Source organism: Vitis vinifera, chromosome 2 (genome assembly GCF_030704535.1).
Source record: "Vitis vinifera cultivar Pinot Noir 40024 chromosome 2, ASM3070453v1".
Classification (NCBI taxonomy): Eukaryota; Viridiplantae; Streptophyta; class Magnoliopsida; order Vitales; family Vitaceae; genus Vitis; species Vitis vinifera.
In genome coordinates, this window is record NC_081806.1 from 4,278,312 (window position 1) to 4,295,956 (window position 17,645).

The 17,645-nt window shown below is 37.0% G+C and overlaps 2 protein-coding genes and 1 pseudogene across 2 annotated transcripts; 1 reads left to right on the top strand and 2 right to left on the bottom strand.

Annotated features, from left to right (window-relative positions):
- Positions 1-1,524: 1,524 nt before the first annotated feature.
- LOC109124262 (subtilisin-like protease 4) lies at positions 1,525-3,788 on the bottom strand (annotated as a pseudogene).
- A 4,743-nt stretch (positions 3,789-8,531) lies between these two features.
- On the top strand, positions 8,532-11,222 carry LOC100244464 (probable aminotransferase ACS10). The gene is made up of 4 exons (XM_002281480.5): positions 8,532-9,146; positions 9,240-9,380; positions 10,086-10,246; positions 10,341-11,222. The coding sequence occupies exons 1-4, from the start codon at positions 8,703-8,705 to the stop codon at positions 11,194-11,196; spliced, it is 1,602 nt and encodes a 533-aa protein (XP_002281516.4). The 5' UTR covers positions 8,532-8,702; the 3' UTR covers positions 11,197-11,222.
- Positions 11,223-12,165: 943 nt separating this feature from the next.
- Positions 12,166-15,925, bottom strand: LOC100253000 (probable LRR receptor-like serine/threonine-protein kinase At1g12460). The gene is made up of 2 exons (XM_059743310.1): positions 13,987-15,925; positions 12,166-13,893 (listed from the first exon to the last, which is right to left on the bottom strand). Exons 1-2 carry the CDS (start codon positions 15,153-15,155, stop codon positions 12,417-12,419), a joined length of 2,646 nt encoding a protein of 881 aa, XP_059599293.1. The 5' UTR covers positions 15,156-15,925; the 3' UTR covers positions 12,166-12,416.
- Between the last annotated feature and the right edge of the window lie 1,720 nt (positions 15,926-17,645).

Below are 17,645 nucleotides of genomic sequence, written 5' to 3' on the forward strand. Positions count from 1 at the left end.
GGGTAGAAGAAAGTCTTCTAAGGTATAGAAAAGAGGGAGCACTGGAGCAGTGGCATGTGGCATACTTCTCTTCTGTCATTTGGGGCATTTTTGACTTTTGCCTGCATGGGACCTGAAATTTTCAGGGCTTCCAAACAAGGTACCTCAACATATAAATGTTCATTTATTTCATTTTTCAGTCTGGTCTTTGGATTCCACATTGGATTCCTTTATTTTGGAAAAATTTAATGTTTTTTTTATTAGTTTTTAGTATTTACCACTTAATTCTTCAATCCCAAAGGAGTTCATTGTCATTTCCAGAAGTGCAGCTTTATTGCTCCACTCACTTCTTATTTTCAGACATGGGGCTTCCAAAATAATTTCAAAAAATAAAAATCACAGAAACAAAAAGAACAGAAGTTGAGGGAGAGGCTTCCAACACCCCTTTTCATGAGGGAAATGAGCCTGGCAAAGGAAGTATGGAAGACTGAACCCCCTGTTAAAGGAAGGCAGGGAAGGGGTCAAGTCATTGTTGATTGACGATTTTTTACCTGTTATTTGAGCTACGTACTCCACTCTCGGAGTTCAAATTCTTGGGAAAGGGAGCAACTTCCACTTGTTTCAAAAATTTAGGCTTTGAGTTTGAGACCACTAATATTTTCAGAGCAGCTCCTCATTTCCTACAAAGGATTATTTCTTAAGAATAATAATACTTTAATTGTGGTTAAGGTAATTAAATTTCAGGTTTAATTTAGGGATAATTTATGATTAATATGATGGGTTTTTAGGTTCCATTTAGGTTGGCTGGATTGACAAATACCAATTGTGTTTCTCAAAAAATTTACCTAAAATCTCAAAGGCATCCATAAAATCATGGATGTTCAAGGATTCTTCTAATATTGTTCAACATCAATCAATAATAATTCGTTATCGACTAACCTAAATGAATGAGTTTTTTTGTTTAATTATCATGTCACATCTTTTCCTCTTTAGAGTTATTTAGATTAATAAGTCACGATCTTACTCTTATCTTCTTAAATAATACTTCCAAAATCAATCAACCATTGCAAATATATATATATTGTATCCTTTTATCATTGGCTATTAATCTTGATTTGTTTCATGCTAAAATCTTTTATTGTATAGAGATTTAGAAGAAATGCATGAGTCTTCCATTAATAAATCATTAAGGGTCGATAGAAAATCTAATTTAGTCATGATTAATAGAGCCGGCCACTTATGAACTCAAGCAATGATCATCTCATGCCTCATATGCAAAGTTAATTATAGATTTCAAAGAGACATAACTGATTCATCTTTAGTTGTTAAAAAATATATTGATGGTATTACCATTGTTAGGGTTTATATTGATAACATTATTAATATAAGAGGCATAAAAAAGCAGCTGATAAAAATGGACTCAAAACCCAGCTGCTGATAAAAATGCATACCATCAGTTTGGTCAATTTTATTTTCCATTTAGCTATTCACAAAAATATAAACACAAATCATACGTTTCACAATAAGCAATATGACCTCCATTATTCATGTACTAATTACCCCTGCTTGATCATTCAAACTTAACAGATATGGGGCTTCTGACAGAATGTTTAGCAGAAACCCATCTTAAAAACCCTTGTGCATGTGGCTTTCTATTTTTCCCCTTGGCCCTTATTTTGCTGAACATAACTGCATATGTCTTCTTCTGGTTCAGCCTGGTGAAGTCAAGCTTGTCTGGTTTCACACTCACATTGACTCCTGGTGGTGCAAAAATTTCGATTATGTAAGTTGAATCAACTGCACCAACATTTGTGGCTGTTCTGGTGAACTCCTGAGTAGTAGTACTAGACCCCAGAGCAATAGAAGACGAAGGATAATTCAGTTGTGCTTCTGGGATGGTTGATTCTTCAGAGCAGTTCACCCTCCGATTCACAACAATTCCTACCTGAGAGTCACTGTAACCCAAACCACAGAGATAGTGTATGTAATCTTCTGGTTGGATGTCGTAAATGAGTCCAGGATCGTTTGCTCTTGATGGGTTCACATGTCCGGCACCCACAGCGAAAATGTCAGCAGGCTGATGTGTTTGATCCATAATGGGTTTGTTTTCATGGTTTACCTCATCTGCAGTAGTCATGATTGCGGACTTAATGGCAGCAGGTGACCATTCAGGATGAGTGCTTTTTAGCAAAGCTGCGACGCCGCTGAGATGGGGGCATGATAGAGATGTGCCTGAAACTATGTTAAATGAGCTACTGTTCATGCGATTTGCAGGCCATGCAGCAAGAATATTTGCTCCGGGGCCGATAATATCTGGTTTTAAAATACCCGGACTGGTCAAGCTAGGTCCTCTGGAAGAAAAGTGAGCCACTTCAGGAGCAGACGAGATTCCAATGATGGTTCCTTTAAATTCAATTGTAGCTGTAGGCTTTGTTGTTGAATTTATATAAGCCTTGATCTTCAAACCTGATGAGTAGCTCAAATGTGTTGCAGGAAGAATATCAGCATTAATTTCGCTCGTACTGAAGCCGCGATATTTGTTATTTGGAAGAATGATGGCAACACCGCCGGCATTTTTCACTTCTTCTTCTTTATCAGAGACGTATATTGCCCCATCTTCTGTGTCACAAACAACTACCTTTCCTCTAACGTCCATGTCTTTCAATGATCCTTTGTTGCAGAATGCTGATGACACATTGCCATTGGCACCTGCATATACAAGAGGTAATAATTTTGATGGAAAATCACTCAGCTGGAAAAATGATTCCCCATCAAAATATCCCCGTTTCCAAGCTTGGCTGTAGTCCTGATGCTTCTGTCTATGGTGCTTGCTCCCACTGTAAGCACCCATGGTGCCCCATTTGATAAGGAAGGACTTTTGGGACCTTCGTTCCCAGCAGGAGTGCTCACAAAAATTCCTTTTCGGGTTGCAGCAAATGCACCTATGGTTATTTCATCTACATAGAAAGGATCAGAATGATCTGCAGCAAGGGAAATGGAAAGCACATCAACACCATCCTCAATGGCAGCATCAATTGCAGCTAATATGGCGCTGCAGGTGCAACCTAATTCACCACATGCCTTATAAATCGCCAAGTGGGCATGAGGTGCCATGCCGGCAGCAGTACCCTTGGCGTTCCCAAACAAATCCCCGGCGTCTTCCACAAAATTTCCAGCGGCAATGCTTGCTACAGGGGTGCCATGGATAAAATCTTCTGTGGGTGGCAGGGACTCTACAAAATTGGTTGCACTAATGATCTTGTTGTTGCAGATCGTCCCATTGAATGCACACTTTCCTTTCCATTTAGCAGGTGGAGGTGGCATTCCTTCGTCGCTAAATGAAGGGTGGTGAGAAGATATTCCAGAGTCTACTACTGCAATAATGACGCCCTTACCATAGTTAGATCCATTCCAGAAGCCTGAATTTTGGTGCAAACCCAGGAAAGCAGGACTGTGAGTTATTTGAAAATGGTATGCCTTTTCTGGCCAGGCCAGAACAAACCCATCCTTCTCTTCCATGGCTTTAACTTCCTCCTGTGTCAATTTCGCTGCGAACCCAGTAAGCACATTCCGGTATGAATATACCAAGCGTTGTTGTGAGTTTGAGGTTGTGGAGGTAGCGGGCAAAAATGACTTGTACCAAGTCTCTAGATCTTCTGACTTAGAAAAATCTGGTCCACCTTCCGGCTCTTTTATATGGACGATATAGGTCTGTAACTGGCTTTGCTTGGTTGCTATTTCCTCATGATCTCTGACTCATAAGAGAATTTAGACACGAAGATAAGAGAGAGAAGGAAGACAAACACCATGATAGGAGACAATCCAAACCCTCTTCTCTCCATAAACCTCATTAGAAGGGTTAAAAAGAATGTTAATGTGCTGGGATTATTACATCAACCATGGATACAGAGAGTGGGAGAGCAAATATGCTAACAGTGTCTGAGGTCGGTTTTTTTTCTGTTAAATAAACTTTGGGCGTGATTGTTTTATACTTCGATCTCCCCCGTGATAAATTAATCCTCTAAACTTGTTAAAAAGTCAACAAACAAATTATTAAATAAAAAAATAAGCATGTTGAAATACAAAAAAAACATTACTTATCAAGTTTGAAGTTACCACACCTTATTGTCAAGTTTGAAAATCACAAATTATCATACAAATATCTCTCTAAAATTAAAAACTTAGAACGGGTGATCTTCATATTTTGAAAGAGTTTGATAAATACCATTTTAAAAAATATCAATTCAAAGTTAGTTTTACTTAAATTCGAATTAAAGTTTAAATCAAAGAGTAATCTATTTTATCTTTAGAAGTACCAATGTTTAGCTTTTAATTCGTTTCTGACCATCAAATGAAATGTGAATAACCACTCCTCCTCTCTTAGAAAGAAGGGGCGCTTTTGGTTTTGTCGGTGTTTGAAACAATTTTGTTTTCTCTATATTACTATATCTCTAGAATCCCTTGACTCATAGATCCTAACACAAAGTTAGAATTCTAACTCTCCCCAATTTGTTTCTTGAGAGAGATTGGAAACATGCTCGATACCATTTGATTGAACAGTTGACTCAACTCCTCAATTTATGGAAGGATTTGTAATTTGAGACAAAGCATTACTCTTTTAACAAATTTGGAGGATAAAATGTTGCGTTTTGGATGTGAAAAGGAAAAATATAAAATATGTCCCAAGTTAAGGGGTAAAATATCTTCTTCTTTTTTCATCATTTATTATATTGATTATGGAGATAATAATTGGTGAAGATGGTTAGTGATGAGAATAAGAAAATTGATTGAATTAATGTTTTATTTGTTAGTAAATTTAATAATTTCATTTAAACAAGGAAAATATACTTCTTGTTATTATTGTTTTTTTCTTTTTGTCCATATCAACTTCATTTGATTTTATGAGAGGGCAAATTCATAGAGTGGACATCAAGGATGCATAGATATAAATGTCATTCACTTCATTATTAATATGCTATATTATATAGTAAGATAGGATAGTCATGTAAGGAGAGGAGTTAAGAATATGGTCCAATTGAGGGAAGATGAGTAATATTATTGAGTTTAAAAGGTATTTTTGAAAATATTTCTGAAATTGTTCGGATAAAAGTCTATTTCAGAATCTATAATATTTTTAATCAATTTTTTATATTTTTAAAAATGTTTTAGAAAGAACTTTTAGATGTAGTGCTTTATTTTTAATTATTTTTCATATTTGTATAATTATTTTTTAAAACAATCTTTAAAAAACAAGCGAAAACAATTAGAATATATTTTTTAAAATACTCTTTTTTTTCTTTTTCTTTTTCTTTTTTTGCTTTTAAGAACATAAAACAATTTTCTGTTTTTTTTATTATTAAGCATATTTTCTTTTCTTTTTTTATTCTGAAAAAATAGATAACTCTGTTTAAAAACACTTACCAAATAATCCTACATGTCATCTCCAAGATGAAGAGCTTTTGGGTTCACTTGGTCATTGGTGGCCCAAAGGGCTCAAATGTAGGTATTCTCAGACAGGCCAGCAGGCCCATACCCTAAACATCAACTCAACTGCTGGCATCTGTCACATGAGTTACAATGTGGCCTAATAACATAGATGGTGGATGGTGAGGTACTGAAATTGGATGGCTGATATTTTAGAAAGTATTTTTGAACATGAACCAGTCTCTTCTTTAATCAGCACCAAAAAGAAGTGGTAGTGAGTCTGATATTTTATTTTTCTGTGGCAAATGTTTGTTGACTAGTTGTGGTTGTGGATGAAGAGAGGCTTCATAAAAATTAAATCAGCTAGGCAACATTAATCAGTAGTATCATATACATGCATGCAATGACAAAATAAACAGTAAAGCAATATTGGAGTGATATGAAGGAAGAAGACAATCTTTAAGAGTCCAACGGTGACCAACCAAGCAACATGAATCAGTAGTATCATATACATACATGCAATATGCCAATAACAAAATAAACAGTACAGGAATATTGGAATAATATGAAGGAAGAAGACAATCTTTAAGAGTCGTACAGTGACCAACCAAACACCCCCAGTTGTCTGGATTCAGGCCCACTTTGCTAGAAGACACGCAACCCAACTTTGCACTCGGGCCGCAAACATCCACATCGGCTGTACATGGTGAAGCTTTTACTCTATCTCATCTGTATCCATCACACAAAAGTCTCCTTTCCACTGAGATTGAGCCTGGAAATTAACTACATGCAATGCAATGCATTAGAAGATTACAAAATTTCTTTCCTCTTGCTTGATTTAAAGATGGAAAACCTAGTGTTATTGTCGGCTTGTCATCATGTAGTGGGATAATATCAAATGATAGCCGCTAGTTGTCCATCAAGTGAGTATGAGAAATTCAATTTTGATGTATTTATATCTACAATATCTAATGACATTAATTTTTGTTTTTCTTTAAGTTCTGTTCAGAATCCTAGTACTCATGATGCCGTGGAGCATATTAAATTTCAAAGTACAAATTAAAACTCCTATACACATGTGTTCTTATCAAAATTTTAACATAAGAAAATCATAGGTGGTGACACTAAATTTAGGTACATGTCATGAGGGTACTCTTCAAATGACGCATCTCATCTCAACCACACACCAAAAAAGAAGGCATCCTTCAGTACCACCTACTAAAGGGTATCTCCTTGAGTCATCACTTGCTGTTAGTATAATCACACTAATAAGACTCCGTTTCCCAATTTGAAACTTAGCAGAAAAGCCTACAAACATCACCATGACCATCTTGGAAAGTCCACACATATTACCGTTGTATATAAGACAAGTGAGTCTATTATTACCATCAAGACAAAAGGAATATAAAAATAATAACAAAGAACACTTCTATGTGATTTGAAGATTTATTTTTTTAAAACTATTTTCTATACATTATAACAATATAAAAAAATTAATGAATATGATTGGAAATCTAATACAGAACTAATGAAAGTCTTCGTATGCTCTCTATGATCAAGGCAAAGAGACCATGTACGAGGAGGCCTTGAATCAACATTATTTGTGATCAAGAAGGGAATAGAAGGAAAAAATAAAAAATAAAAGAGGTATGAATGATAAACAAATAAGGAAAGGTGTGAATCGAAGGGAGATGCTATGGCCCTGGGTGGCTAAAAGCTTGAGAATAGAATGGCTAGAAGGAGAGCAGGACTGAGGAGTTTGTGGAGGAGGCAAGGAGGACCCTCTGTGCCTTTTAAGATATTTAGTTGCTGCTTTGCTTGTGGTTGACATGGGATGGGTACGTATTCCCAACTTCTGGTTTGTAGTGTAAAAATTATGTACATTACATGCAAAGGGTGCTGCAGGTGGAGCTATCCAATCAGTTTATAGGGTTTAGGAGCTTAGCAATTTGAGACAATTTTTTTATTTATTAAATGATGAATTTGCTTTTCTCGTATTTATTAAATCCTTTTATGATTGAGGATTTCGTTCAAGAGATAAAAAGATGTATAACCATAATTACCAAGACATTAAGTAAAAGATGAACCTTCACTATCATAACTTTTCATCCTTTTATTTTATTAGTGGATTCTTGAATTTCGGTATATTTTAATGTAAGAATAATTAATAATTGAATCACATTAAAATCTCTTATGTAATATATATTTTAGTTGTTAATATGACATGGGTGATATTCAATTTAAAGTGGTATAAAATATTTTTTTAAAAATACACCTATCATATTACATCTCAGGAGGAAAAATAAAATATTTGTTTTACAAGAAAAAAAAATTGAAAAGATGTAAAACAATTTTTTTCAATTACAACTCAATTAAATATCACTTTTAAATTTAAGAATTGTTTAGAATAGATAAAAAAATTATTACAAAAGAAAAAAGAATTAAAAGAATGATGAATTTTGAGTAGAAACCAATAGTTTTTTATTTTAATATTTAGTTTTTATTTTAATATTATTAATCCTAAATTTTATTTATATTTATATTCTTAAAGGTAGTTAATCAAGTTTTATTATTTTATAATTGATATGTTAATTTCAAAAAAAATAAATTTTATTCACACAACCCTATATTAAAAATTATTAAATTATAATAATATTTATTAAATTTTCTAGATTATTACCTTAAATTCCTTTAATATATTTATGATTTATTTATTTTAAAAAATTAAAAACCAATTTTATTAAACATATTTATTTATAAAATATTTTATATAAAATTTAATTCCTAAAATTTCATTAAAAAAATTGTCACTTTATATAAAATTTAATTCCTAAAATTTCATTAAAAAAAATTGTGGTGACAATTTTTTGTAGTTAGTTAAAATACTTGTATTAACATTAGTCTATTTAAATAATTAAAATTATATTAAAATTTTATGTTATTAAATTAATTTTAATTTTAAATTATATTTTATAAAATATTTGAATTTCATTAACTGTTGGGGGTTACAAAAACATGCCTTCTCCATCATTTTGGATAATTCTAACCAAATTAATATTGTAAAGGGTTGATTTTCAGTAAACTTGTAAAAATTCCCAATTAAATTAAATTAAAAATTAAAAAAAGGAAAAAAATCCAACGACGACATCCATCTCCTCCCAGAGGCAGGAAGGCCGCAGAATCAAAGCCCCGTCACACTCTCCCCCATAAGGCATCGCCAGCGCGCCGCTGCCACCCTGTCACCCTGCTCTGGCAAACGCAATCCACCTCATTTCCATGACTCCTCTGCTTCCACCGCAATGACCCGAAGTCGGCCCTCCGAACCTGACGAAGATTCTGGACCCACCACTACAGGAGGTGGCGGCGGCAGAGGAAGGACAGAGATGAGAGTGATAGTTCCTTTACAAGGGGTGGTTCAGGGGAGAGGGGGACTTGTGTTGGGTTCAGTAATTCCCTGCGCTCTCTTTTACCTCTTGCAGCTCTACTTCAAACGACATCGTTCCGAGCCCACGCCCCCGCCCCAGAAGCTGACGGAGGTCTCTGAGTTAAATAGGTCCCTGTCTCGGACCCATCTGCCTGCAAGGGGTTCGAGCGCGCCGGCTTGTGTGTCAACGCGGGCAAATTCGATTGTGAAGTCCAGTGATTCGCCTTTCTATGTTGGGCTGAAGAGGGTTTCAGAGGATCCCTATGATGAATTGAGTAATCCAGAGGGGGTTATTCAGCTTGGTTTGGCTGAAAACAAGGTGAGCTTTGTTTGGTTATGGGTTGAATGGATTGCTTCTATTGATGTTTTTTTGGTGTTACTGATTGTTGTTTCTTTTTTTTAATGGATGTAGTTGTCATTGGACTTGGCTCGAGACTGGCTTGCAGAGAATGCAAAGGATTGGATATTGAGTGGAGGTGGAAGTAGTGGGCCATTGAGTATGGGCGGGATTGCAAATTATCAGGCGTCAGATGGATTAGTGGAGTTGAAAGTGGTAATTCACAGAACTCTTTCTGTTGTTTTTTTAGTGAATTGAATGGTTGGTTTTCTGGTCCGTACTGTTTTATATTATGATTATAATCCCCTGTAATCTAAAATTTTTCATTTGAATCTTTTTGCCTTGTAAGGGTTTGGATTAATGAAAGCATATGGGTCTGGATTAAGTTCAATAGTATACTATTAAGGCCATCTTGTGTCTGAGAGTGATTGTAGGGTAGATTTTGATTAAGGCTTAAACTGGCCAACCCATTCACAAAGCTTTTGATAACAGTAGCTAGGATGAACATTGCAGATACCACAGGATCAAAATGTTTCCAACAATTTTGGATTTTATTTTGGTTCGTATGGACTAGCTGCACATGCCTTAGAGCCTTATGTGTCTTTGAGTTCGAAATTGAATTGCAGATATATTCTTCAATTTTGTTTGCAAATGTACATTTTTGCTAGTTTACACTTCCATGAAAGCAAACGACACTTAGAAGGCTAATTCAAAGGTATAGTACTATTTCTTGGTTTGGGTCATCCTCATTTATCTCGTCTCTCTGACCAAAAAATTATACTCAAGTGTTTCATGGATGCTGCGGTTTCTTTGGCTTTATTGCTCCACTTCTGTCAACTGTGAAGGTTTTTATCTTCTGCATAAAAGGAGCACTAGTTGGGTATCTTTTAATTACTGCATTCTTCTACCCTGGTACTGCAGGCTGTGGCAGGATTCATGTCTCAAGTCATGGAACGATCAATATCCTTTAACCCATCACAGATAGTCTTAACAGCTGGTGCAGCCCCTGCAATTGAGATCCTCAGTTTCTGCCTAGCAGATACTGGAAATGCATTTCTTGTTCCCACACCATACTATCCCAGGTAATACATATTCAACCTCATAAAATTTCTAAATCTTATTTTTCTCACTAAATATGTCAGTTTAGGAAACTGATTTAAGAATAAACCATGGCAGTTTTGATAGGGATTTAAAATGGAGAACTGGGGTGGAGATAATTCCTGTTCCCTGTCGCAGTGCTGACAATTTCAATCTAAGTATAAGTGCTCTTGACTTAGCATTCGACCAGGGAAAGAAACGTGGTTTAAAAGTTCGTGGGATTGTAATTTCCAACCCCTCAAATCCTGTTGGCAATCTGCTTAATCGAGAAACAATTTACAGCCTTGTAGACTTTGCTCGAGAGAAGAACATCCATATAATTTCAAATGAAATATTTGCTGGGTCCACTCATGGAAGCGAAGAGTTTGTGAGCATGGCTGAAATTATTGATTCGGAAGACTTGGACAGGGACAGAGTTCACATAGTGTATGGGCTGTCAAAAGACCTCTGTCTTCCACGTTTTAAAGTGGGGGTTATATATTCGTCTAATGAAAATGTTCTGGCTGCTGCTAAGAAACTCTCAAGGTTTTCTTCCATTTCAGCTCCAACCCAGTGTTTGGTTATCTCCATGCTTTCAGATATAAGATTCATACAAAAGTTCATTCAGACCAACAGAGAGAGGCTTCAAAGAATGTATACTAAATTCGTGGCAGGGTTGAAACAATTAGGAATTGAGTGCATGCGGAGCAGTGGGGGCTTCTACTGTTGGGCTGACATGAGGGGATTAATCCGCTCTTACAGTGAGAAAGGGGAGCTCGAGCTATGGAACAAATTGTTGAATATAGCAAAGATAAATGTAACTCCAGGATCTTCTTGTCACTGTATTGAACCTGGATGGTTCCGCTGTTGTTTTACTACATTGACTGAAAAGGATATTCCTGTAGTGATGGAACGAATTCGGAAAGTTTCTGAAACCTGTATATCCCCCAGATGAAATACTATTGGTTTATTACATTCCAATCTGGATACTCAAATCACCTGCAGGTAGTAGGAATTAGGAAAAGCCCTTGTTGCATTTTGGACTCGCTAGGAGCCTAGTATGGAAAGATCAAAGCAAGAGTTTAGGTATCCTAATTAAACCAAGCTATGGTTCCATGGTTTAGTATAATTATCTACTTTATTAACCTAGCCTATTAGCTGATTGATTGAATTGCAGAATAACATCTCGTTTTCATTGGGATTTGGTTGTTATTCGGATACAATAAAAAGTAGTAGTCATGTTCCTCTGCAATTGTTTTGTTTTTCCCCTTCATATTTTTTTTTCTTTAGTTCCTTGAGATGGTTCGATCAGGACATTTTTTAAGCAGTTTAAGGGTCAACCATTTTACCAGTATGGGCCTCTTGATTCCACATTAACTCCTTAAGTAGATTGCTTTTTCTTCCAAGTTTCTTGGGCAATCTAGTAGAGATGATACTTTCACCTAGGTTAGGTACGCTTAAATAAATGACTCTTTTTCTTTAATTTTTGCATCTAGACTGTCAGCCCAACTCATCCAAAAGCAGCAATGATTGGATTGGCCAAGGGATGTATAATTCTTGTACCTCTCTTCCTTTATCATTTTTCCTCGAAAAATGTTTGGTTGCAACAGTCTGCATCTTTATGGATAAATTAGCAAAGGGCAGAGCTGAACAATAACCTTGGAGAGACTCCACTTCACAGCACACCACTATGATTACCTGACATTCAAAAGAAGAGAAATGGGGGTGGGGGAAAGCAAGCTTCTCTCTCAGGGACTAGTCATTCTGATTATTGTTGCTTGAATTGCACTATATTGAGCTTGGTAAGTTTGTGAGCTGGCAAAAAGTCTCCTTGCTGTACTGCAGCATTCACCTATCAATCAAGGGAGCTGAAGCGAAGGGCTTCCCAGATATTGAATCAGGGTCCTGCTTATCCTTTCCTAGATTAACCAGAAACCAATATGATAGTTCTTATTTGATAGCAAATGGGTTACAAGAAATGAATGATTTTATTGCAAAAAAAAAAAATACAAATGTCAACAATTGATAATAGTAACCACAAAAGAATCCAAAAGAATTTTTCCTCTTTTTTTTTTTCTTCTCAGTGACTAACCCGAATTCCTTTCCAGCTAGACTACTACCATTTGTTTGGCCCCTCTGAGGTAATCAAATTAACCCTCTTTTTCACTTTTATTGCTATGATTCCGATCCAGATCGGATGGACTCGAGAACCTGAATAACTTCAGCCATGCTCGGTCTCCTCAAAGGAGTCTCGGATGTACAAATCAGCCCTAACTTCATAACTTGAATCAGCTCATTCTCTGAAAACCCCCTCAAATTTGTGTCAAAGCAATTTGAAGCAGTCCCACTCTCCAATAACCCCCTAACATATTCACACAAAACCACCACCTCATTTGCTGCTGAACTCTCCACTGGATTCCTCCCAGTAACCAGCTCCAATAGTATTATCCCAAAGCTATAAACATCACATTTTTCGCTCAATCGGAAACTTTGAGCCAACTCTGGTGCAACATACCCAACCGCATTGTGGAATTTGGTTAAACCATAATTATCCAATATGGGAAGTAATTTCCCCAACCCATAATCTGATAGCTTGGCCTCATACTTCTCATCTAACAGTATGTTAGAGGATTTTATGTTGAGATGAAGAATTGGAGGCCTACAGTCATGGTGGAGATAAGCTAGAGCTCTTGCTGTTCCAAGAGCGATCTGAAACCTTCTAGACCAGTACAATTCACTATTGCCAACACCGGTACTGGTGCCTGGATAATTGAGGCCGTGTAGATTATCATACAGATTCCCATTTGGAACAAATTCAGATAGAATTAATTGCATTGTTGAAGACCAGTAATAACCTTGAAAAGCAACCAGATTGGGGTGTTGAAGGTTTCCTAATCGCCCAATTTCATGCTCAAATTCATCTTGGCTTCTGATCCTGCCCAGGAACTCAAGCTTCTTCACTGCAATTGAGATTCCACCTTCAAAAGTAGTTTTGTATACTGTTCCTATCGACCCACCACCAATGAGGGAGTCCTTGTCCAGCAAAGCTTTGGTGCCTGCCTCCCAGTCTTCATACTTCGAGGGCAGACTTTTGCTGAAGAGAACCAGCTTGCCAATGATGACATTTGATTCCGATGAACCTAGTGGGGTGCTTTCCACCACTGTCTCATGGTCTTTCCTCCTCCTACGAGCCCTGATATTCATGATGGAAATCACACAAACCCCAGTAAGAATCACTGCAGCAGCAACTATTGCAACAATGGCCGGGACTGTAAGCAGTTTGGTTTTCCTTGAAGCCGAAGCAGTTCCATTTCCTGTGCATGACTCCAGAGGATCACCACAAAGCCCTGGATTATGGAAAAACGCAGTGGAGCCAAAACCCTGGATCTTTGGCATAGGAGGAATAGCCCCAGAGAGGCTGTTGTAGGAGATATTAAAATAAGTTAACATCGTTAAATTTTCAAGGGAAGGTGGGATTGAACCAGAAAGTGAATTCTGGGATAGATCAAGAATCTGAAGTTTTGACAGGCTTCCCAAAGTTGCCGGGATGCTTCCATTGAGCTGGTTCCGATGCAGATCAAGTATTTCCAGGTTTGTCATGTTGTAAATAGTCTCAGGAATATCTCCCCCTAAAGCATTACCAGAAAGATCCCTGCAGCAGCATTTCAGAACATTTGTTTGAGATCAAATCCAAAGCAATGTTGAAGTAAAATGTAGAATATTTCAAAATGGTAATTGGACTCACAGAACGCGAAGATACACGCAATTGCTGATATCGCCTGGAATTTCACCAACAAGGTTGAGATTGTGCAAATCTAGAACCAGAAGCAGCTCAATTCTTCCAAAACCCACCGGGATTGTCCCACCTATGGAGTTATTGCCCAACCTGATGAATGTAAGCATCCTCAGATCCCCAATCTTATCCGGGATACTCCCATTAAGCCTGTTAAACCCCAAGTCCAAAACCCTAAGACTCCCACAACTAGCAATGCTCAAAGGGATCCCCCCATCCAAATCATTTCTTGAAGCATCCAAAACTGCTAGTCCTCCACTGCAGGTTATGCTCTCAGGGATCTCCCCTTGAAACCCATTATTTGATACATTAAAATAACTAATATTTGTCAAACCAAGAACCCCAAATGGAACCAATCCAGTAAACATATTGCTACCAAGATCCAAAAGCTCCAAGCTCTGGCACTCCGCAATCAGCTCTCGAACACTCCCTGTTAACACATTGCTTCTCACAGACAAGTATGCTAATCTCTGTACATCACAAATTGCAGGAGGCAATACACCACTGAGATTATTGAAAGAGAAATCAAAGCCTTCAAGTTTCGAGCAATTGGCAATGGACGCGGGAATGAAGCCCGAAAGACTATTCCGGGATAGCGAAATGAACTTGGTTTTGTAACAATTCTTGAACAAAGCTGCCGGAATTTCACCGGTGTAACCATTTCTCGCCAAATCTAGTAGCCGAATGTTCTGTAAATCGCCAATGAACTCTGGAATCGACCCGGAAAGCGCATTGGTACTCAAATTGATTTTCCAGAGTGTTCCCAGTTCAGCATATTCTTGTGGGATATTCCCAGTGAATCGATTACCGAACAGTGACAAGATCCTTAAGGATTTCAACCCAGCTAAACTCGGCGACAACACTCCGAAGAGACTAGTGTTCCACAAAACGATCTTTTCCACTTTCCCCTCAGAATTGCAGGTAACACCCCTGTAATCCAGGCAAGGGTCCTTGCTCTGATCCCATGAACCCAATGCATTGCCGGGATCACCGGAAACGTTGCTTTTGAATTCAAGCAAGATCTCCTTCTCAGTCGCTGGAGAAACTCCGATTGGCGCCAGAAAATAAGAGAACAGAAGAATAAGAACAACACGAAGAAGAGATCGCCGGAGTCTTCTCATGCTGGTCAATGAGTCTAGCCGTTTGCCATTATGGGTCTACTCGTTTTGGGACGCCAGAGTCTGCATTAGCTTCAATTGCGAGAAAAATCACATCGCGATCGCAACCCAAAACCAACATTTTATCACTGCCACCACCTTGCTCTATGAAAACGAAACCACATTGAGTCACAGTAAATGCCTTCTGGGATCCCTCAACCCAACGACAAACAACATATTCCAACTCCAGCCACAATGGGGCTGGACCAAAAACCCTAGATTCCAAGGTGGAGAGCCCGAAATGGAGTGAGGAAAAGGCAGTAAGAAATGCGGAATAGCTGAGAAAGCAGGTAAGGCAATTTAATAACTGCTTTTAAAGCCCACCCCTCAACAGTTGCCACCAGCTGAAGAAGAACCCACGTGCCTCTCCCTTTCTAGTTTCTCCTCAAAATTGAATGAGCACAAAGGGAAGCATCAAGCATCCATCACTCCTCTTATCGCACCACCACCACCGTGTAGGCCCTCAGCCCCAGCATTTATTCTCCCTCAACCACTAACGCCGCCCACCACCACCACCAACACTCCCACGGCAACAGCGTTGGAAGAGAAGAGAAAGGGGATGGAGATAGTCAGACTCGTCGTCAAATTTGGGCATTGACGAGCTTTTTTGCATTGAAGTTTCTTCTGTCTGTTGGGACGCTGACTTTGATAGGGCACCCATTCCTTTATTTTTCTAATTAATATTCTGAAGAGACGTTGCCCACTAATAAAAATGAAAATGAAAACAAAAATAGAAAAAGTGTTTTGGCGGAACAAAGAAAACAAATTAATGCGTTTCCATAATTCACTTCAGAAATCATGTGGCAGAGAAAAAAGTGCATGGTTCACCTGGCACACTTTTTTTGACCTTTAGTTTTTATTTTACGTATGACCAAAATTATTTATATGAAATTTATATTTTCATTTTTTACGAAAATAAGAATATATTTTATAAAATTTTAAATGATTTTAAAAAATATTTTTAATCCTTTTAATATAATAAAAAATTTCAATATTAAAATCGTTTCTTAAAATTAGTATGAAACAAACTTTTTTAGTTATAGTGTTTTTAAAAAAAACATATTTTTTAGAAAACATTAAAATAGATTTTTTAATATTATAAATAATTTTTAAAATTTTCAAAAATATTTTTAAAATTTAACTAACCACTTTCTAAAATCAACTCAATTTCCATGAGCAATGTATAAAAAAGGTTCAATGGAAGAAAAAGTCAAGTTTTGGTGGGGTTTGAGATAGGGTAGTGGGCCCCACAGGGACACATTGGCCTTTTGATCTTTTGTCTCCCACGGATCAACGTCACTCAAAACTTTTACACCTGACAGCTGCGAAGCACTTTAATACGGCTCCCTGCTTAACTGTAGCTTTTGACACGCGCCCTCGCTTCGCCCTACACATCACTCTCCAGTCCCGTGACCACATTTTGCACTGTGAACAGATGGTGACGACACGAACTCCGAGAGAGAGTGGGATGTGAGAGCGCACATTTTAATAGTAGTGTTGGTGGACGTCACGGAGTTGCAGAATCTTTGCCCGCACTCTTTTGTTTTTGTCTCCAATCGGAACCTCTCATTTTCCTCTTTCTTTTTAAATAATATTAATATTTAGTAAACTTTTGTTTTCATTCGAAGAAATTAATAGCTGGAATGAATATAAAAAAATTAAAATTAAAATATTTATATTTTTATATATTTAAGATAATACCTTAAAATTTTGTGAACTGAAATTAATGCATGGTACAATAGTACAAATAAAACAAATAAATTAAGGTCTTAAGTAAGTTAAAAACAAGAGGAATCATTGAACTACCAGGTACCTTAAAATTAATAATAAACTTCAGATCTTCCAAATTTTCATGATTTTTTTAAAAAGAAAAAAAAAACAACTGTTTGGGAGTTTAGACACGTGGCACAGGTATGTCACTGCTGTAGTTGGCGTGGGAATTATGTGACATGAGCTGTATCATGAATGGCCTGCTTTCCTTTCCCACTATAAAATATGGAATTTATATATATAGATTATTTATTGCTTTGGCCTTTTTGTATGTACTTGCTGAAGACCACTCTCATTCATCATTTTTCTTCAAACCTAAGCACCCCGGTGTTCCCACCCTTCCAAAATCCTTAGATGATTTGAAAAAGTGGATGATCGAATTCGATTTGTGTACTTCGTATATTATCAATATCCAACTTTATACTGGATTTATTTAATCCGTTTGCACAATAATCCCCTTTTTTGATGCAACACTACCTATACCATGAGCTATGAGGTCAAGAGGATTGAATGGAATTGAAGAAAAAAAAACCATGCATTGGTATAAGTTTTTGGAGTGTGTCACTCTAATACCTATAATGGGATGTCGAGATAAAGGCAGTACAATTTGACGCAAAAAGATTGTGTCATCCATGCATGTGGTACTCAAGTTTCATAATTTGATTGGATTGAGGTTTGAGTGAT